Genomic DNA, 21403 nt, shown 5'->3' on the forward strand with positions numbered 1-21403 from the left:
GTCTGTGGGGAGCACGAATTCTTGGTCTTTCCTCTCTGCCACGAGGCCCGGCACCACTTCCATTCCAGCCTGCCTGCCTTACTCTCCGCCGGCTCTCCCCATACCTCCTACGCGAATATAACAAGGGTTTGCTCCGGTCTTTGTTTTCCCTGGAATAAGCATACACCTCCCCCTTATCTGGAGAAGCCAGGACAGTGTGTGGAGCCCTCACGGACGCTGCTAGTCAGTGGTCCCCGGCCCTGAGGGGTGTCAGTGGGGCTCAGCCTGCCCAGTGCCCCCTCTGCCCCTCCCGGCAGCGAGCAGGCTGAGGCAGAGCAGCACATAGAAAGCAGTGGAAGCCTTCCCTACTCTCTCGGAGTCCCTGGGTTATTACGGCTGCTGGGGCCACTCTCCCAGAAAGCGTCAGCGAGGCTCACAGAACCTTGGCATTGCTCTGCTCTGTGCCCTCAGCCTGCCTTCTGCTGTTGCTTAGACTCAGGTGAGCCCGTGCTGCTCGTGTCTCCTTGGGGGGCTGCTGAGGGGCTCTTCTCCCAGTGATGAGCTCCTGCGAGCTTGGAGCGTTAGGACTGTTTCCAGCACAGAGCGTGCAGCTGACGAGTAACATGGCCTTGACAGCAGCCCCCTCTCACACATTGTTGGCTTAAAAAGACAAACCTTTGTGCTGTGTGAAAATGTCTCCTGTCTTGGTTTGCAGGAAGCAGAGGCTTTTGCCTTGTACCACAAGGCCCTGGATCTGCAGAAGCACGACCGGTTTGAGGAGTCCGCCAAGGCCTACCACGAGCTCCTGGAGGCGCGCCTGCTGCGAGAGGTGAGGCCCCAGAGGCCCTCTGCCCCCAGCTTCCCCGCCTGCGGAGCGTCCACCTCTCTGGCTTGCTCTGAGGGTTGGGTGAGTCCAGAGAAGCATGCAGAACGGTTCTAGGTGCAGAGTAAGAGCTCCGTAAATGCCAGCTGCTCTTCCTACTTGGTCTTCACAGCCACTCTGCCAAGTGCGGGTGCATTGTCCCCAGTTCACAGTGTGGAGATGGAGGCTTAGCGAGGTGGTGTTGGCTCAAAGCCATGCAGCTAGTGAAGCATCAGAGCTGGGAGTGGCATGCGGGAGCCTCTGGCTGGCTTACCGATGCTGTAAATGTCACCATCTAGGCTTGGGCCCTCAGGCGTGGCGGTAGTGCCAGGAGGGTTCCTTCTGTGTCTTTTGGTGCCCAGACGGCCCGCAAACCGCCTCTTGGTGGTCTGGCCTTTCTCCTCTGTGTGCTCGGAACTGGGGGGTCCTTAAAGGACATCTGGGGCCACGCTTTCATTTTCCAGTGGAGGGTGGCACTGGACTGGCCCAAGGGCCTGTGGCAGAAGCCAGCCCTGAAGCCAGGTGTCCTGCTGACTGCCAGCTGAGGCTTCAGAGCCTGAGTGTCACTTTACTCCTGTTTGCTTTGTTCTCAGGCAGTTTCGTCTGGTGATGAGAAGGAGGGGTTGAAACACCCTGGGCTGATGTTGAAGTACTCCACGTTTAAGAACCTGGCCCAGCTGGCCGCCCAGAGGGAGGATCTGGAGACAGCCATGGAGTTCTACCTGGAGGTGCTCCCCTCAGCCGGGTCTTTGGGAGTTCTTGGGGGAGGGGTGGGGTTGTGGTGCTGTGTCAGCTGTAGTGCCCGAGGCCCCAGGCAGTAGGTGACAGTAGCAAGTTCAGAGAGGGCTGCATGTGTGTTCTTCCTCTGCCACACAGGGCACACATGACCATGGGTGATTGCTTCATTTCTCTGGGCCTCCAGGTCTACATCGTAGAATTGGAGTGATATAAAGAGGGTGCTGAACACAGGGCCTGACCCCTGGCACCCAGTACCTACTCAGAATTGTACTGCCATTATTTCTGTCAGGCCGGCTTACCTGTGTGGGCACCTCTGAGGCGCCAGCACCATGCACGTGCTCACCCTCATGCCGTCTGGCAAGGAGGGCGTCTTTATCCTCATTTTAGGGATGAGGATACTGAGGCTGGCGGCCACGCTGCTGGGCAGTGTGGGAGTATGGATGTGAACCCACGTCTGTCTCCCACCCATGCTGTTTCTAGAATCCCAGAAGGTTTCTGTATTTTCTTTTAATTCTACTTCTTGCACTTCCTTTACATATCAAATATGTAAGGAGTACAGGTGTTCAGAGTGACAGAATGTATTAAGAACATGTTCTGAGTTAGATAAATTGGTCCACGTGACTTCCCTGTCATTCCTTGGGCAGTCTGGGTGGCTGGGCTGGTGCTGTGCCCTCCTGCCACCACGGATGCCCGCTCTGGGGAGCTGACTGAGTGTGCCTCTGCTGTGCTGCTACCAGGCGGTCATGCTGGACTCCACGGACGTCAACCTCTGGTATAAAATTGGACACGTGGCCCTGAGGCTCATCCGGGTCCCCCTGGCTCGCCACGCTTTTGAGGAAGGGCTGCGGTGCAATCCTGACCACTGGCCCTGCTTGGACAACCTCATCACTGTCCTGTACACCCTCAGCGATTACACCAGTGAGTGGGGTGTCGCTGCTTTCTGCCACGTGCTCGTGCACTTGGACCGAGGAGGGCGGGAGGCCTGGATGAGCTCGGAGCCAGAGTTAACACTGAAGGGCTTTCTGCCCTACCTTCAGGGGAAATGGAGATGACTTTACTTCCCTGCTTTACTCTGCTTGTCTTTCTTTCTCGGTTGAGACTTACCCCATGCGTTGTAGTAGGAAGCATGTCTTCTGAGCGGTTTTCCCTTCAGTCTCTCATTTCGTCTCTGCAGTGTCCCACCCTGTGCCTGTTCTTACAAGTTGCTGACAGACGGCCTAGCGGCTGCAGCCTGACTCCCGGTGCCGGGAGCTCACTCCCTCCTTTTAGCAGCTGGTCCTTCCACAGAGGAGCAGGGCTGCTGGAAAGATCTGTGCTAGACGGAGCCCTGTCTGCCTTCCAGTTGCTTCACTCTCTGACCCCACCTGGCCCTCTGCTCGGCCCCTCACGGGCTGTCCCGAGGCGGGCGCTGTGGGGTTCTGGGCCTCTTGGGCCAGCTCCTCCAGGCAGCTCTGTGGGAGGGTCCCGGGCAGGGCTCGGGTGCAGGGCAGCTGGCCTCGGGCATAGGTGGTCCTGGCGTGGTCTGCTCATTCTTTTCAGGACAGACCTGCTGCCAGCACTTGCCCTCACGTTGAAGGTTACAGCTGGAAGGCTGACTCTTGGAGGCTTTTCCTTCTGTTTCTAAGAGCGCGTCGAGCAGGTGGAGCAGGATGGGGTAGCGGAGGCTGGGAAGCTGGGCCCTGCCCGCCACCCATGGGACTGCGACCATAGCTCTGTATAGTCAGGTGAACCGTGTGCAGCACAGGGCTAGCGGCGGGGTCGGCATGCCCCAGGGGCAGGCTGCTGTGGCCCCTTCCCAGTTGTCCCTGCCCGAGGTGACCCTGACTTCTCCCTGTGTCCCCAGAGCCAGCTCAGCCCTCTGTCGCCTCCTCCAGGTGGGCCCGGGCGGGGGCGGGTGCCTTCTCCCAGCCCCTTTGCTGTGGGTCCTCTGCTGTCTGCCCTCCTCTGCACCCTCTGACCATCGCGTGCTTGCACGTGGGGTCATTTCTGGACTTGGGCCCTTGTGTCCCTCCACGCAAACGTTCTCGGGCGTGTCCTTCCGTGGATGTCCGCACCCGTGCTGTGGATCGCCCGTTTTGACTCCAGTGCTTTCATCTTCAGTGACTATGGGTCTCTCCCCGGGCTCTTCCTGGAGCTTGGGCGCCCCCTGGAGGCCCCAGCCTCAGCGTCCCACCTTCTCTCTGGCACCAGGCTCAGTTCTCTCTCCTGGAGAAGCCGCACTTGATAAGCTGAAGTATTAGTGGGAAGATGGGTTTGGGGGACAGAGCGGTGCATGTGTCTGTGAGAGCCGCAGAACCACATCGAAGCCCCAGAGTATGAGCAGCCGCTACATGGGCGCTCGAGAGGAGTAGGCAGGCCTCCCTCTGCTGCGGGCACGGTCAGCTCTGGTGCTGCTGACCAGTCCATCCAGAGGCTTGGTGCCCCCCTCGTTTTCTCTCTGCTCCCACCACCTTCCCAGAGGAAACCATGTCCTCCTCCTCCTTCCGGTTAGGCGGGAACCTCTGGGCCCCCTGTCCCTGGTTCAGTGGGCGGCTGGCGGGGCAGCCCAGACCCCTTCCTGCTTGTGGCGTGGGCACCGCTCTCCCACTGCCCTTCTCCCTGACTTCCGTGTGGCATCTCTGCTTCTGCTCCAGCTTTCCTTCCTCCTCCCTGACTCCATCCTTCTCTGGTTATTCCTGATGGGAGTGCCTTGCACCCATACTCAGACTCTGGAGCTGGGTGGGGCACAGGGCTGGCCGGGGCCCAGGCAGAGAGGAGCTGGCGGCCGTACTCCAGTTTGCCGACAGCTGGTTCCCGAAGGGTTTCCTCAAGGTGGGCTTGCTGGGCTGAGGGTCTGTGTTTGATGCCCATGTTTCCGCAGAAAGATTGTTCAACCGTCCTCCCTGGCAGTGTGGGCCTTTGCCCCTCGACCTTGGTATTATTATTTTCAAAAATCGTTCCCAATTGGATGGATTAAAGTGGTGTCTTGTCGTCATTTACCTGGTGGTTCTTGGACTCCAGACCAGGGACTACTTCCCTGGCGTCACTGGCAAGGCCAGAGAGTCAGAGCGCAGCTTGGAGGTCACGCCTGTTTCTTTCCTGGCCAGCTTGTCTGTACTTCATTTGCAAAGCTCTGGAGAAGGACTGCCGCTACAGCAAGGGGCTGGTTCTCAAGGAGAAGATCTTCGAGGAGCAACCGTGTCTCCGCCAGGACTCCCTCCGGATGTTCCTGAAATGGTGAGTCTGCAGCCCACCACCTCCTCCCCAGCGGCTGGGGGCTGTTGAGGCCCCTCACTTGGCAAACGGCTCTGATCTGCTTGGTTTATTGTTTCCCTACGCGCCTCATATGGGCGGTGCCTCCGCCTGTCCTCTGCCCTCCTTCCCCGCTGCCCTGCGGCTCTCCTCTGGGTGCTCACAGCAGCCTTGTTCACCTCACTCCTCGCTGCCCACCCTACCCCTTTCCGAGGCTGTGCTTCCTGTGTTGCCCGGCCCGCCTCTAATCGGGCCACCGTGCCTGCCTCCGGGATGAGGCTCATGCTTAGCTTCATCGCCCAGGAGGCCCTTTGCAGTCTGACCCCCCAGTTCTCCTCCTGCTTCTCCCTCCACCAAGGGGAGAGCTGTCCCAGGGCCCTGCTATGTCCTGTCCGGTCCCGCACCCTGGCTCCCACAGCGCCCTCACCTGGAATCCTCTCCCTATGGTGTCTTCGTGCCCCTTCGTATTCCAGGCCCCACATCCCCTCTTGGCAGCTTTCTAAGTCCGGGCTGCCTCCCCGCCCATCCTCCAGTGGAACCAACTCCTGTGCCCTCTGGTATTTCCTTGGCCCTGGGAGCTCACCGGTTGGGAGTTAGTGGTTATTTTGGTGTTTATCCCTCGTAAGATTGTGCCTCTTATTCACATCTGTCCTGACGGAGCTGACCTTCTTTGGAGAGGTGGTTGATGAGCATGTAGGACAGATGATGAGTCCATAAGCGCGTGGCTCCACGGGGGAGCCTTGTGGGGAGGAGGGCACAGGGCAGTGGGGACAGGTCTCGCCGGGCCACCACAGGCAGAGGTGTGCCTGTGGGAGGCATCCGGGGCCTCAAACTCCACCTTTCTGTTGATCTCCATAGGCTTTGGTGAGCTTGGCTGGTCTGATAACCTTTTTTGGGATGGGTAGGATGGGAGAGTTAAATTCTTAAAAGGTTTTCAGCAAATAATTGAGAGCAGCATTTAATTTTTCTGTTGCTTTTCTGCCACTACTATGATCCTGTTAATACAGATGAAGGTGATGAATTGTAAGCAGATCAAAGGGCATTAATCATTTTCAGTGTAACGTGGGTATTAAGAATGCTAATTACTGCCCTTTTCAGCCCAGACTCAAGTAGTTATTTTATTTGTAGGAAGAATTAATACAGATTAAAGGATATTAACTGCATCCCTCTGTGTAAGATTTCCATCTTGGCTCTAGTGTGACACGGTCACTCCTCTCTGTCTCACGCACTCTCAGTGACATGTCCATCCACGAGGTGTCGGTGAGCGCGGCCGAGTCACAGGCCATCATGGATGAGGCCCTGGGGCTTCGGAGGAGGCGGCAGGCGCTGACCACGCATGAGAAGGAGCCGGACCTGAAGCTGGTGCAGCCCATCCCCTTCTTCACGTAGGTCGTCTGGGTCTGGGTTGCTGGTGGCCACTGGGCCCTGCTTGGGAGGGGGCTGAGCCCGCCCGGGCTGCTGCCATGGCAGGAGCTGGGCGCACATGGGCGGGTGACTGCAGGAAGCAGGCCGGGCCTTCCCCGGTCGAAGTCCCTCTCTGTTGCTGTCCTTGACCCACCACCTGCCATGTTCCTGTACGCCCCTCTCATCTGCCCACCCTAAGGGGAGAAGGAAACCAGCATTAGCCAAGCCCTGGACGGGGGACACCAGGACTCAGAGAGGCTACTGGTGAGGGGGGAGCTGATCCCACGTCCTGGCTTCCCGATCTCTAGTCCATGCTCCCCTGCTAGGGCTGCTTGGCATCCTGGAAGGTGGGCCTCAGCATAGCCCCGGGAAAGGTGATCCCTGGAGTTGGGGTCATTTAGCCCTTCGGTGAGGTCTGTTCCTAACATCCTGGCATTGACCCTCATGCCTATAAGTTGAGAGTGTCTCATATGTGGAGGCAAGTCACGTGGTGGCCCGCAGCTCCCCACCAGGTGGGACAGACTGGGGTCCAGCCCTGGTGCCCTCGCCGGGTCATTATGTGCCACTTCCTGGAAAAGAGGGAGCAGTATCCCTCTCTTGTAGGGTCATCATGATAATTGAATTGAGTGCTTGGGGGTCGTGCAGAGCCAGCACGCAGGAGGGGCTGGTTCCGACCCATGTTACTGCTCCTACTTGTTCATTCCCGCACGTTTGAGTTTCCCAGGAAACTGGAGGCAGTCCCAGGGGTACTCAGTCACCAGAAGGAGGGGCACACGTGCAAAGCTGACAGGCCCCTCGAGGAGAGAAGCACAGCACCGAGAGCTCATAATGGGGTCTGCACTGCTCCGGGGGTTGGGGAAGGCTTAGGGCCAGAGCTGGAGTCTGGTGGAGGAGTGGGCATGGATCAGGCAGAGGAGCTGGGGGGTGTGAGTGGGGTGTTGTTTCCGGGCAGAGGGAAGCCTGTGCAAAGGCCCTGTGGTATGTGGGGGGTGGTTTTGTTTGCAGAACTGAAAGCAAGCTAGCGAGGCGAGAGTGCAGGGGGCAGGCGTGGGGGGGGGGGCGGGGTTGCGGCGGTGCGATGAGGCTGGGCGCCACTGAGGGGACAGGCAGAGGCTTTGGTTTTTAGTCTGAGGGCCTGGGAAGCTGTTCAAGGTTGGAAGGGTGAGTACGTCAGGCTACACTGTGTCATACCATAACACAGCATGACATACAACACAACACATGACTAGAAGTAAAACACAAAACAGCATACAACATAACACATGCTACACCTCACCACAACAGGGCACACAACACAACTTACACACCACAAAACACACGACAGTCTCGGTTTGCATCCAGCAAGCCCCGGCCCAAGAGCTGTTCAGCCCCTTTAGACCATATCCCTGCCAGTATTCCTCCCCCAGAAAACCAGACTAGTGACAACAGGTCAACGACACCGTCGTTTTAAAGATTCAACCTTGTAGGGAAGGGGTTTTTGAGTGAGTCTGTGGTTTCTCTGTGTGCCTGGTAGGTCTGAAGGGGCCTGGGGCTGAGATGCCTCAGGGCTTCTCCTGCGGGCAGTGGAGCGGGTGCGGGCTCTGCTCCAGCCCCGGCTGCTCCACCTCAGCTATCAGTAAACTGAGACCACCCCGCCCTCATGGAGATGGCAGCCCTGAGCTCCGGGCACCCCGTGTTGTGTGCTGACCCGGGCGGTGACCCTCTTCCTGCAGCTGGAAGTGCCTCGGGGAGAGCCTGCTGGCCATGTACCACCACCTCACCACCTGCGAGCCCCCGCGGCCCAGCCTCGGCAAGAGGATCGACCTGTCCGACTACCAGGACCCTGGCCAGCCCCTGGTGCCCTCTGCCGTGGTGGCACCTGTCAGCGTGATCCAGCCGAGCCCCGTCAACGCCAACCCCGAGGTGACCGTGGCAGAGCCTGTGCTCTCGTACGCCCCCGTGGCCACGGCCAGCTTCCTGCTGCACAGCCCCAGCCTGTTGGAGACGGGCATCCCCGCAGGTGAGCAGGCCTCGGGGTTGGCTTCGGGAGAGACCCTGTCTGCTGAGCAGGAATGAGAGTCGGGGTGCCCTGGTCTATCCAGAGGGACGGGTCCTGCTGCCGCTCCTGGCCCCACAGGGGAGCCTCTGGGCCTGCTCGCAGGGCCTCCCTCATCAGCGGTGGCTTCTGCATTGGGGCCCCTGCAGGGAAGGGGTTGGCCTCAGGGATACAGCTCCTCAGACCACTCGATGCCCAGTTGCTCAGTCCTGGGGTAGAGTTTACTCCTGCTTGTGACCTGTGAGCTGGCGGGTCCCTCTGCTGGTTCTGCTCAGTTGCTGGCTCACGCCCTGCACCCAGTGCTGCTGTGCACTGATGTTCTGAGTTCTTTAGCTTTAAGAAGCAGTCAGCATAGTTACCACCGTATGCGGTAGTATATGTTGGAATGGTTTTATTGGTTTCTATTATCACTGGAGTTGTAAAAGAATTTCAGACTAAAGTTCCTGAGCCTTTCCTTGATATTTGTGTCACCGATGAAGAATATCTGGCAGTTAAGGAAGTTTCTGAATGAACCTGTATATGATTGTTTTTAACTTTTTAACTTAATCATACATGACACCCCTCTTCTCTCTGTATGATTTATGTGACTCTCTTGCCCACATCGTGTCACTGGGCCATGGCGATGGACAGAGTCAGTGTCATTGCGACTTGCTCTGTTCCATCCCAGGCCAGCCAGTGGGAGGGGCAGGGGGATGGGGCATTTGACTCTGAGACCCTGGCGTTCTGTAGTGTGGAAAGTAGCCTTGAGATCTGGCTTTTGGGCTCTGTGAGTTGGAGAAAGGGGTGAGACTTAAGCGGTTTGGAATGGACTTTTCCCAGGCTCCTTGTTAGAGCAGACAGGAGATTTCCTGAATGTCAAAGAAGCCACAGGTTAAACCTGCAGGCAGGGTTATTATAAAAGAAGGGACCGAGTGCCTCGTGGTGCATTTCCCTAGCCTGACTCTTGTGAGATTTCAACGTTCTCTCTTTGTGAAGGTGATGTTTCTGGAGGAGATAAATCCAAGAAAGGGGTGAAGCGGAAGAAGATTTCTGAGGAGAGCGGGGAGACGGCGAAGCGGCGGTCTGCCCGCGTCCGAAACACCAAGTGCAAAAAAGAAGAGAAGGTGGACTTCCAGGAGCTGCTGGTGAAGTTCCTGCCGTCCAGGTGCGGTGCACTTTTTCTGTTTTAGAAAAGGGAGCACACAAACCTCCTGCCTCCCTTCACGTCCCTGGTTCCGTGGTCGCCCTCCCCTCCAGGCATGTCCTCCGTCTTCCTGTAACATCTGTACAAACGGCCAACGCTCAGGTCTTCCTGGATTGGGGGCTTGGGTTTTCTTGCCTCTCCTGCCTCTGAATGTCCTGAAGGCAGGAACCGTGAGTTTTGTGTCTTTTGGAGCTGGAGGTGACCCGCTCACGCCCCTGGGCCTTCTCTTGTTGCCAGGAGGCCTGGGGCTGCTGCTCCTCAGGTGCAGACGTGGGGACGGCCCGTGGAAGGGACCCCCTGCGCTCAGGGAGGGCGCCTGCTTGGCTTCTCCAGGCTCAGCAGGGTTCCCTCGAACTCTGAGAAGGTGGACGGTGGGCTCAGGAGTCATCCCTTGCTTTCACTGGTTCGCGGTGTTCCTCAGAGGAGCCTCCCGGGAGGAGATGGGCCAGGCTGCGTGGAGCTGGGGGGCTGCGCCCCAGTGCTCCTTCCCTAGGTCTTCGCCAGCCCCCATGCTTTTGGTCCTTGCCCTGTCACCTCCCTCAGACGCTCTGGGACCTTGATGCCTGAGCCTTCCTGGGGTTTATGGTGCCAGTGCCAGACTTCTTAATGCCCTCACGGAGGGCAGAGAGCAGTCAGTCTCTGCTGGTTGGGCATCTCTCTGCCTTCTAATGTTTGGTGGGCATGTCTTGTCAGCTGGGGCTTCCTCTCTTACCCCCTGTGTCTTTGTGAGTTGACTCCATTTTATTCCTTCCCGGTTACTGGAGTGGAGTTTGGGAGGTAACCACGTGTGTTACGTGAGCTTGTGTCCCAGGAGTCCTCAGCTGGCATTTTGGCTCGTGACAGTAGGTTTCAATGGTGATGCATCCAAGCGGAGGAGGAGGAGGAGCCAGGATCTTTAGGTGGATTGTAAATCTGTTTTGCCACAAGGTTCCTGATTTTCCTAATTTGCTGCCTTTCTGTTTCTGTGTGGTGAGAGGGAAATGCTCAGAAGTGGAGCTGTTCTCAGTGAGTGGAGGAGGCAGGCTCTCTGATCAGTTCCTCCCTAGCCGCCCCTCCAAAAGCAGGTCTCCCTTCCGAGGGCTGCGAAGAGGAGGTGCCAAGGGGCCCGAGGACCATTTCCCCATCTCCCCTCCGGTCGTTGCCCCGCCCAGGGCCTTGCTCCCCAGCCCGCTTCGTGTGGAATAGTGTCTACCTTCTTTTTTTTTTTTTTTTTCTACCTTCTTTTTTATTCTTTATTTCAACTGCTGGTTTCCTGTGTGGTTTTCACATCAGCTTCCTCGAATCATCAGGCAGGGGCACACGGTGGCTTGCTGGGCGTGGTCCCTGGGGCAGAGGCGTGCAGTTGTACACCAGGACGTCAGGAGGCGCCTACCTGTCCATCCTCGGCGAGGTGGCAGGCTCGGCTAAAGTGGAGTCCCTGGGTGGGTCTGAGGTGTGGTGCCTGCTGGGAGAGGCCTCCCTGGGCTCAGAGAGCTATGAGGAGCTCTGGAGGGGCTGCCCACCCACCCACTTTCTCCTCGTCCCCCAGGCCCCCCTCGGGCCTTGGCACCTGGAGGCCTGGCCAACTGGGCTGCCCAAGTGGAGCTTTTCGGCCTCTGTCTCTAGCTCTCCGTGGGGCTGGGGCCAGCCTCGGGTCCGGCTCAGCTCTCCTCTCTCTCAGGGGAAGGTGTTGGAACATGCGCTGTGGCCTTTGCGAGTTCGGTGTGTTCCGTGCAGGTTGAGAAAGCTGGACCCCGAGGAGGAAGACGATCCCTTTAGTAACTACGAAGTCCCGTCAGAAGCCAAACTGGAGAACTTCCCAAGCGTCGGGCCCCACAGGCTGTCCTTCGACTCAGCCACGTTCATGGAATCTGGTAGGACCCAGGCACCACGGGCAGTGCTGTGAGGACTCCTTCCTCCCATTCTCCTGGAACCCGCTCAGGCCGCGTGCTGGGGAGATGGGTCTGGGTGGTTTTTCAAGGGTGGTCCAGGGGCTGCCTGGCTTTGTCCTGCCTGAGGTCTGTGGTCAGCTGGAGGCAGGGGGTGTGCTGGAGTGTCCTGGCTCACACTCCACCGTGCTCCCCTAGGGGTGCGGGCTTTGCCGGTCGAATGGGTACATCCCAGCTCTTGGGTACGGCCGGGAGCTGTGCTGCTGTGCAAGGCCACACCCAGGGGTCAGCCCTCTCATACCCGCCTGGGCCTTGGAGGTTCAGATAGGTGTGCCCACAGCCGTGAGGCCCGCCCTCAGCGCCCCCCTGGGGCACATGGGCTCCTCCCGCTGGCGCCCGCTCTCATCTCCCGAACAAAATGGGGCCCCTGGCATGGAGGGTCCTCTGTTGAAGTCTGGTCACTTCCCCCGCTCCGGGCAGAGAAGCAAGACGTGCACGCCTTCCTGCTGGGGAACCTGAGCAACGGGGGCATTCTGGAGCTTATGATGCGCTACCTGAAGAGCATGGGCCACAGGTTCCTGCTGCGTTGGCCACCGGGCCTGGCAGAGGTTGTGCTCAGCATCTACCACAGCTGGCGGAGGCACAGCGCCAGCCTGCCCAACCCGCTGCTCAGGGACTGTGGCGACAGGCACATCCAGGTTGGCTGGCCGGGTGGCGGGCAGGTGGGGGCCAGGCATAGGCGGGGGGCCTGGGCTGCAACTGCAGGTGGAGGTGTGGGGTTGAGATGGGGGGGGCGGATCACGGGGGAGGGAGGTTCACGAGCAGGAGGAGAGCAGCGGAGAGGCTGGAAGGTGGAGGCTTGCTGTGTTCTAGGAGCCAGGGAGCATCGCTACCCGTTTTTTCAACAAGTGAGGAGACACAAGTGCAGAGGTGGAGGAAGGCTGCCGAAGGGGTGCTGGGGACTGCCAGCTGTGGGGGCCGAGCCTACGCACTGCCCTCTGCAGCCCAGGCTCTTGCACTCAGTGCCTCCCAGGGCCAAGGGAGCCAGGGTGCTTTGGCCCCTTCTCCCGTGAGAAGAGGAAGGCCGCTTCTGAGGAGGCAGCACTGGGAGATTTCAGGGCCCTTGGGTGGTATTTCCTGCTGGGGGCACAGAGGTGGAGGAGCTCCAGGTTCACAGGTCCTCAGGGCCGTGTGGGTCATGGGCCCCTGGCGGTGCAGCCTCCACTGGGACACCCCAGGGACTGCTTCCTGGCAGCATCTGCCCAGGCCCACCTGCCCAGACTCCCCTGGGTCATCCCGAGTCTGTTCCAGCGTAGATCCACGTGCCTCTCCTTATGTCCCAGCAGGGTGGAGCAGTGGGAGGGGCCGAGGCTTTGGTCCCTAGACAGACCAGCTTGGTTATTTCCCAGCTGTGCCCATTGGCCAGGCTGGCGCCTCCTTACTGCTGAGTCTCAGCCTTCTGGTCCACCCAGCGAATGACGCGCCCACCCTGGGGGCTGTCAGGGTTGAGTGCCTGGCGCTCGGCAGGTGGCAGGGCTGCCTCTTCCATGGGACAGCCCCCAAGGACTGAAGGCGGGTCTCCCGGGTCCTCCCGAGTCTGTTCCAGTGTAGATCCACGTGCCTCTCCTTATGGCCCAGCAGGAAGCTAGTGATTACCACCTATGAAATGGAAAGTAGGTAGAGGAAAACTTGATGTTCTCATCAGAGTAAATTTTAGTTTAGGTTCGTTCCATCCCCTGCCCTTGACCTATGTGACCCTGTTCCTGACCATCCGCACCCGTCCTGCAGGACATGATGCTGATGTCCCTCTCCTGCATGGAGCTGCAGCTGGACCAGTGGCTGCTGACCAAGGGCCGGAGCTCTGCAGGTAGGCGACCTTCCGTGTTCTGTGTGGGGCAACTTTTCTGGACCCTCAGCAGGCGGGAGGGGGCAGGAGTGGGGGGCTGAGTCACACCTACAGGGGGCGCATTTCCTGGGTCAGCTTGTCAGGCCAGGAAAGACCCGGGGCCTTTGAGAAGCAGCTGAGCCGCAAGGGAGCCACCTGCCTGCTTCTGTTACTCAGGATGAGGGACGTGACATTTCCATTTTCTCAGGTTATCACCTGATACTTTACGTGTCCCCAGTCATTGTCCCAGGTGATATGGATCGTTCTGACTTAAACCACCACCTGGTGAGCAAAGATATGCTCCAGATCAGTCTGCCGGATGAGGGCCTCTAGCCCCAGGGTCTCCGTATCCCCATCCAGCCCATCTGGCTCTCTGCTGCTCTGGGGCTGTGAGGCTCCAAGGGCTCAGGGCTGGGGGCAACCTCAGGGAGCAGAAGGGTGTCTGGGCCCCGCACATGAGGTTGACTCCTTTCGGCCGATGGTTTTCAGTGTCTCCTCGGAACTGCCCTGCGGGTGTGGTGAGCGGCAGGTTCGGGCCCGACTTCCCGGGAGCCCACTTCCTGGGGGACCTCCTGCAGCTGTCATTCGCCTCGTCCCAACGAGACCTGTTTGAGGATGGCTGGCTGGAGTTTGTGGTCCGCGTGTACTGGTTGAAGGCGCGATTCCTGGCGCTGCAGGTTGGTCTGTGGTCGGCTGCTTGGGGAGGATGCGCTGGTACCCAGCGGGAGGGGAGAGAGCTGGCCGCGTGGTGGAGGGTGTGTGTGCGCACGTGTGGCACTGGGCACTGGGCTCTGCATGAGGAGGTGGGATGTGGTGGGGAACGTGCAGCATCTCAGAAATCCCGACGCCCACCATCAGCACAGCTGTAGCGCCACGAGGGGCCTCATGGGCCCCCTATAGACCCAGCGAGGTTGCTTTGGAGCCTTGACCCTTTCCTTTTGTTTCCCGAGAGAGCCTGAGCACGTGTGCAAATGGGTGCAGTTTTTTGGGAGGGAATCACTGCCCATCTGTGTGAATGGAGCTTGTCTGGAGGGCCCGGGAGGGCTGGCTATTCCCCAGCCCCTTGCACACTGTGGCACCCAGTGCCCCACAGTCGGTTCTGGAGCTGGAACAGGCCTGGGTCTAGTCGCGGCTCTGCCAGCTTTGCTCAAGATCTGGAATAGATACTCAGCCTTGCTCTGGTGTCCCGGTGTCCTCACCACCACCACGAGGGTCACGATGCTCCCCTTGGAGCTGTAGTGTGAATCATTCGTTTATGCGTTCATTCAGCAGGTACTTATTAAGCCCCACCCCCTCTGTAGAGGGGATATGGTAGTAGTTGGCTAAAACCGCCCTCATGGTGCCCCCAGTCTGGTGGGCTCAGGGGGCAGGCACCTGGTGCAGCACAGCGAGTGCCCCTCCTCTGCCCAGGGAGACATGGAGCAGGCCCTGGAGAACTATGACATCTGCACAGAGATGCTGCAGAGCTCCGCTGCCGCCCGGGCTGCGGCGGGAGCCGAGCAAAGAGACGTCGTGATCCGCCTGCCCAACCTCCACAATGACTCGGTCGTCTCCCTGGAGGAGGTGAGTGGGAGCTTTTTAATGGTGTTTTCTTGGTCAAAGGCCTGACCTGTCCGTGCGGACTAGGAGAGCGGCCCACGTGCTGAGTAGGGCAGGGTGGGACCCAGGAGAGGCAGCTCTGAGGCACAGGGTGCCACAGACTCGCAGGCACACCCCCGATGGAGCGCTCCTCTGGGGGCCAGTGGCTGGGAGCCGGGGTGGAGGTGTCTGCCCACAGGGTGGAGAATGGCTCTTGCTCAGCTCTCTGGCCTGCGTGTGGCAGCAGCCCCAGAGGAACGAGAGGAAAAGCCCCGCAGAAGCAGACCAGTGCTGCTCTGGCCCTGGGGTGGGTCAGCGGTGTGTGGTTCTAATCCTGTCCTCACTGGGCAGCCTCTGACCACATGCCCACAGTTCCACATCTGTGACACATTCACATTGGCTGAAAGACTTCAGACTCTTGCAGAGTGGTTTCAGGGCCAGGCCTAGTGCAGTGCCCCTGCTGCCCGTATCCTGCAGGCCTCCTGTGAGGAAAGTGTTCGGGGATTGGTGGTGTGTGCCAGCCTCTGGCCTGGCTCCCTAGGTCTCTGAAGCCCCATGCTCCATGGTTCTAGGAGTCTGGTTCACTGAACTGTGGCCATGAGGCTGTCTAACTATTTTCACAGATACTTTCTGGAGCCCTTCTGCTTCTGTGGTAGTTTTGTTTTTTGGTATATTTGTTCTTCAAAGACTTGAATGCCTTGCCCTTAATAGAAATACTATTTATAAAGTATTTTATAAGGTATATACTTGCTGTAAATACTTCTCGGCTGGGTCTGTTAAATGCAAAACTCTGGGGGGCTTCCCTGGGGGCGCAGTGGTTAAGAATCCGCCTGCCAATGGAGAGGACACAGGTTCGATCCCTGGTCCGGGAAGATCCCACATGCCGTGGAGCAGCTAAGCCCGTGCGCCACAACTACTGAGCCTGCACTCTAGAGCCCGTGAGCCACAACTACTGAGCCCGTGTGCTGCAACTACTGAAGCCTGTGCGCCTAGAGCCCGTGCTCCACAACAAGAGAAGCCTCCGCAATGAGAAGACCGCGCACCGCAAGGAAGAGTAGGCCCCGCTTGCCACAACCAGAGAAAAGCCCGCACGCAGCAGCGAAGACCCAACGCGGCCAAAAATAAAAAATAAATAAAATAAAATAATTTTTTAAAAAAATGCAAAACTCTGGCTGCATTAAGGGAGCCCGTGAGGGCTTGGTCGTCAGGCAGTGATTCTGGGCCTTTTCCAGATCGACAAGAACCTGAGGTCGCTAGAACGGTGCCAGTCACTGGAGGAGACTCAGCGGCTGTACGAGGCTGGCGACCACCGGGCCGTCGTGCGCCTGCTCCGCCCCACCTTGTGCCCCAGTGGGTTTGACCGGGCCAAACACCTGGAGTTCATGACATCTGTGCCTGAGAGGCCGGCCCAACTGCTGCTGCTGCAGGTGTGTGCTGCCCCAGCCCTTCTCCTGCTTGTGCCTTCTGCTTGGCCGGAGTTTCTTCTCCGGGGGCTTGGAGGCAGCCCTGGAGAGCGTAGAGAGAAGTGGAGTAAAATCCGCCCCCTCGGGCACCGGGAAGATGTGGTGAGAATATATGGCGGGGGGGGGGAATTGGAGCCTAGGGGTCTGCTGGGCTCAAGGTGAGCCTGCGCCAGGCTCTGAACTTCCACATGGCAGAGGGGGAAGGGAGACTAGTCAGGGCTTAGCCATCCATCCACCTGATGGTTCATCTGCATGTTGTTCATTGCTTTTTAAATTAACTATCGAGTACATATAAAATTGATAAAATATCTATACAATGTAAAGAATTAAGTGAAGGTAAATAGTCCCGTAGGATCAAGTAGTTGAAGGAAAGGAACACGAGTGTCGTGTGTGAGGCCCATGTGCCCTGTTGGCTCCCTCCACGCCCCCGTCCTCAGCACATGAACCCCTGCTGAGAGCTGGCTGGGCACCAAGCCTCTGCTGGGCTGCGTGGTCACTCAGCCTCCCTGCGCCTCAGCGTCTTGTCTCTGGAGCGGAGATGGTTATTGTCTGTACCTCAGAGGCCTGCTGTGGATTTTCACGAGCTGGCGTGTGTGGGCATCATGCCTGGCATGTGGCAAGCCCCAGACAGGTGCTGGCAGTGACCGCTGCCGCCATCCTCGGGACACGTGGAGATGGATGTGGAAGACGATACACAGGATGTGCTCAGTGGTGTGGGGTGGGCTTTGATTTATTATCTCACTGGGTCCTTCCTCTTCAGTCTAGGGAGAGAGCCCAGTCTTCTCCCAGGCTTTTTAAAAATTTTTATTTTTTTTAACCTTTTAAAAAATTTTTTTGGCCACACCGTACAGCATGTGGGATCTTAGTTCCCTGACCAGGGCTCGAACCCGCTTCCCCTGCAGTGGAAGTGCAAAGTCTTAACCACTGGACCGCCAGGGAAGTCCCCATCCGGGCTTTTTGAACTGACTTTCTTGAACTGGGAAATGGTTAAGAGGTGTGACTGGGAACAAGCGGAGGTGAAAGGGGAGGAATGGGGAGAGGAGGGCAGGGGACGAGCTGTGATGACCTCAGCGCCAGTGGCTGTGAGGTGGACAGCTGAGTGTGCCAGGGACAGGCCAGCTCAGTGGCTCAGGTGGTCTTGCTCTGTGGTCTGGAGCTCCTGGGCAAAGTGGGCGGGGGGGGCCCCAGGGGAGGGGGCTGCTGCTGGGGAGGCACCGCATGGTGCCGAGGCCCGAGATGAGGCCTGGGCCGAGTGCTGGGGAATCTGCTGGTTTTTGCTCCTTTTCCTCTTGAGGGGGTGTGTTTTCTTATTGATTTGGAATGCTTTTTATATATTAGAGATATTAATCTTTTTTTCATCAAATGTTTTTTCCCAGTTTGTTGTCTGCTTTTAAATTGCAGCTTGTGCTTTCTTTGACGTACATAAGTTTTGAATTTTTAGGTCATTAAATCTCTTGATGTTTTCAAACAGTGGTAAATTTGTTCATTATGCTTAGAAAGCCTTTTCGAGGCTAGAACAACATTCATCCAGTTGTTGCACACACAGGATGGAGCTCCCACAGTGTGCCTCACACCGGGCAGCGGGGAGGCCCCCTGACGGAACCTACTCTCCACAAGGGAGGCCGCAGGGGCGTGTCAACAGACAGAGGCCTGTGTGCCTTGCTTCTTCCTGCAGCATTAGGTGTTGGGTTCATGCTTGCGTGTAACCCGCTTCACCTAGCTTTTGTAGGGTGGGGGTCTGACTTGGAATCCTCTCTGGGATATGCAGGAGACTCGGTCTCCCTGTGTAGATGAGCTGCCTGCCACATTCTTCAATGTAAGTGTACAGTCTCCTCATGGTTGTGTTGATTCTTAGTCCTGATACTTTGGGTTGCTGTTTGAGCAGGACGTTTTTGCTGGTCCATATGTCTTCTAACTACGTTTATGGTTCATAGGAACCTTGTTGATTTTTGCGTGTTTATTTTAAATCTGGCCACTTCACTGCATTCCCTTTATTTCTGATGGTTTCTCTTTTGGGTGGATGGTCTGCTGCCACAGTCAGTGCTGATCTGCTCTCCTATTTGTTGGCAGTTATTCTTCTGCTTTTTAGCTCTTTCTGGCCTCAAGCACTGGGGATCATGTCACATTAGAGTGATGGGTCCTTGTCTTGTCTCTGACTTTCTGTCAACGAGCCCCTTGCGTGTTCTGATCAGGTGGGGTTGGCTCCAGCCTGCGGCCTCCACCTCTGCCCCTGTGGGCTTCACACCTCAGCAGCTCCCGCTCGGTGCTGGCTTTCCCTAAAGAAACACAGGCCCCGTTTTCCTGGCAATTAAGGCTCTTATATTGGGGGTGGTTTTGATCTGCGTTCAGGCACGTTTCTGCCTGTCTGTCACCTCGGAGGGTGGTCGAGGTGGGCAGGCCTGCTCTGCATGCCCTGGGCCCCTGTGGGGCCAGGCGTGGCGCGCGTGGCCGTAGCTCTCACAGCGCCTTCCTGCCCCCTCCTCCCTCATGCAGGACTCCTTGCTCCGGCTGGAGGACCACCGGCAGTGCTTCGAGTGCTCTGACGTGGCTCTGAATGAGGCAGTCCAGCAGATGGTTAATGCCACTGAGGCTGCCGCCAAGGAGGAGTGGGTGGCCACGGTAACCCAGCTGCTGCTGGGCATCGAGCAGGCGCTCTCAGCAGACAACAGCGGCAGCATCCTGAGGGACTCATCCTCCGCCGCTGGCCTCACCCGTCTCACCAACAACCTCATCCAGGTAGCCTGGCTCCTTCCTGCCCACCCGCAGCCCGGTTGGCCCTAAGGACGCACCCCGGGGGGAGCTGACCCTGCAGTGACGCCCGATCGCCCCAGGTCATCGACTGCAGCATGGCCGTGCAGGAGGAGCCCAAGGAGCCCCACGTGTCCTCGGTGCTGCCCTGGATCATCTTGCACCGCATCATCTGGCAGGAAGAGGACAGCTTCCGCTCCCTGTGCCACCAGCAGCAGCTCCAGAGCCCCGCAGACGAAGGTGTGGGGACGCGGTCCAGTGGGGATGGCCCTCAGCCCGGTGTCCCTGCCTCTCGTCTCTGCCTCAGGGCCCTGCGGCCCTGTCCAGGCACCGTGAGTGGGCTTGGGCTTGGGCAGTTGATGTTTCGTGGCACTTGGATGGAGGCAGAGGCTCCCCACCATGCAGTGGGGGCGTGGCCGTGGCCTGTGCAGTGTTTCACATCGGGTGCAGGTGGTGAGCACCGTGAGGAGTGGGCCTGCTCTGGGAGCCTCGTGCTGCCAGCTCCTCCAGTCCCTGCGCAGCCCGTGGGCCCTCGTGGGTGTGGGCCCGGGCAACTGGAGGGCAGCACGGGGCAAGCAGGCACAGGTTCCACTTCTTGGCCATGTGACCATGGGCTAGTCAGGCGACCCCCAGCCTCTGTTCCCCCGTCCACTCTGGGGATAGTGGCACCATCTTAGGGTTGTTGGAGGACCTACGGGGCAGTAAAGCCATCGTTGCCACGGCAGGTCAGTGCTGGCACGAGGGGTGCAGAGGCCGCAGGGGCGAGCCAGGGCCCTGTGTGGAGGTGGCACTTGAGCCGGGTCAGCACCATGGTGGGAAATGTGGTCGGTGGAAGAAATTACATCAAAACAACAGCTAAATGACATTTAAGCAAAGATTGTAGCTCTACCAAATGGACTTTATTCCTTTGGTTTTCTCACATTTTCAATCTAAACTTGGCTGATATATGTATACTTTTTATATAGCTATGATTACAATACACGTATTTATGTGTATATTCAACCAGCTTAAAATTGAATTTATGGGGGTGGTTTCCTCAGTCATTTGACGGATCAGCAAAGCGCACAGGAAGGAAAGTCAGCTGTGTGGCCGCAACCATGGAGCCCACACCAGCTTACCTTCCTTCCACTTGCTCTCTTGCTCCAAGTGCTTCACTCCGCAGGTGTCTGTCAGCTGCTCTCTGCTTGTCAGGCCTCCATGGGTAAGAACCTCTGGCCTGGAAAGGTTCACAGTGGAGGCGACAGACGGGACCACTAGCAGCACCCACAGTGCCACGCCTGCGGCCTGACGGGGGACCGGGAAGCGATGGGGCAGCTGGGCAGGGACCCGGAAGGGCTGGGCATGTGGCTGGACTTGGCAAGGAGCCAGACCGAGGAAGGCTTTCACCCCCCCGTGTATAAGCTGTGTGGCTGTGTTCTGTTGTCTTCGTGATGCTAGGAGAGGTGCCCTGCTTTGCCCAACTCTCAGGGCAGCGGTGTTTCTCTCTTACTGGTCATTCTTTAGTCAATACCTCATGCACGCCTTTTTGCTTCTGCTTAATTGATTTTTTTGGATAAATTTTTAGAACGGTTATCTTTAAAGAGCTTGACAAATAGTGCCTCTGTGTTTTACAAAACAGTTTCAGTGGTGAAAAAAATGAAGGTTTACACCTGTAAATGTAGGTGTAAAAAGACTTCTGGATTAAGAGTCTCCTCTTAATTAATTATGCAAGCACAATATGGGTGTTTTTGGTTTGCTTTTTTGTTTTTATAGTAACAGGATTTCTTTTGTTTTATTTTAAATATTTATTTATTTATTTATTTGGTTGCACCTGGTCTCAGTTATGGCAGGCGGGCTCCTTAGTTGTGGCATGCGAACTCTTAGTTGCGACATGATGTGGGATCTAGTTCCCTGACTAGGGATTGAACCCAGGCCCCCTGCATTGGGAGCGTGGAGTCTTATCCACTGTGCCACCAGGGAAGTCCCCACAATATAGTTTTTAAAAAAACTGCCAGTAAGCAAATAAGGGGAGGAGGACAGTCCAAGGCCATAAACTTCAAAAGGGTGGGATAGGGAAACAAAGATCCTGGTGGACTAGCCGCCGGTGTGGCCCATCTCCTCCTCCACCCCCTGGAGGAGGACTGAGGGGATAGGGTGAGTGGACAGAGTCCTCTGTTCTGTAGAGAGTGGGCTGGTGGGGCTGCCCCCTGTATTGCCCTGGGCCTTGGCAGAGGCACTAAGGGCTGCTGGGTCCTGCCCCTCCTGGTGGCAGACTACATGGAGGGCCCTCTGGCCGGCAGTAAGGGGCCGGCGTGGGGCAATGTTGCATGCTGAGTTCCCTGGAGCAGATGTTGGGATGGTATATTAGGAATCTCTGCTCGTGAAAGGAAGCGGGAAGCAGCGGGGAGAACAGGGTGCATCCTGACGTCGTCTCGGACCCCGGCGGGGGC

The 21403-nt window shown here is 57.7% G+C and overlaps 1 protein-coding gene across 1 annotated transcript in view; it reads left to right on the forward strand.

Moving 5' to 3' along the window:
• Positions 1 to 21403, forward strand: part of CABIN1 (calcineurin binding protein 1) — a 98004-nt gene that overhangs the window by 6050 nt on the left and 70551 nt on the right. Inside the window, 15 exon segments of the mRNA XM_067700062.1 lie at positions 695 to 808; positions 1435 to 1569; positions 2317 to 2497; positions 4666 to 4795; positions 6046 to 6195; positions 7927 to 8213; positions 9225 to 9393; positions 11149 to 11285; positions 11781 to 11998; positions 13089 to 13167; positions 13675 to 13862; positions 14596 to 14748; positions 15996 to 16190; positions 18720 to 18962; positions 19058 to 19214. Coding sequence (XP_067556163.1) covers positions 695 to 808; positions 1435 to 1569; positions 2317 to 2497; positions 4666 to 4795; positions 6046 to 6195; positions 7927 to 8213; positions 9225 to 9393; positions 11149 to 11285; positions 11781 to 11998; positions 13089 to 13167; positions 13675 to 13862; positions 14596 to 14748; positions 15996 to 16190; positions 18720 to 18962; positions 19058 to 19214 — 2536 coding nt within the window.

Source organism: Pseudorca crassidens, chromosome 12 (assembly GCF_039906515.1).
Source record: "Pseudorca crassidens isolate mPseCra1 chromosome 12, mPseCra1.hap1, whole genome shotgun sequence".
NCBI classification, from domain to species: domain Eukaryota; kingdom Metazoa; phylum Chordata; class Mammalia; order Artiodactyla; family Delphinidae; genus Pseudorca; species Pseudorca crassidens.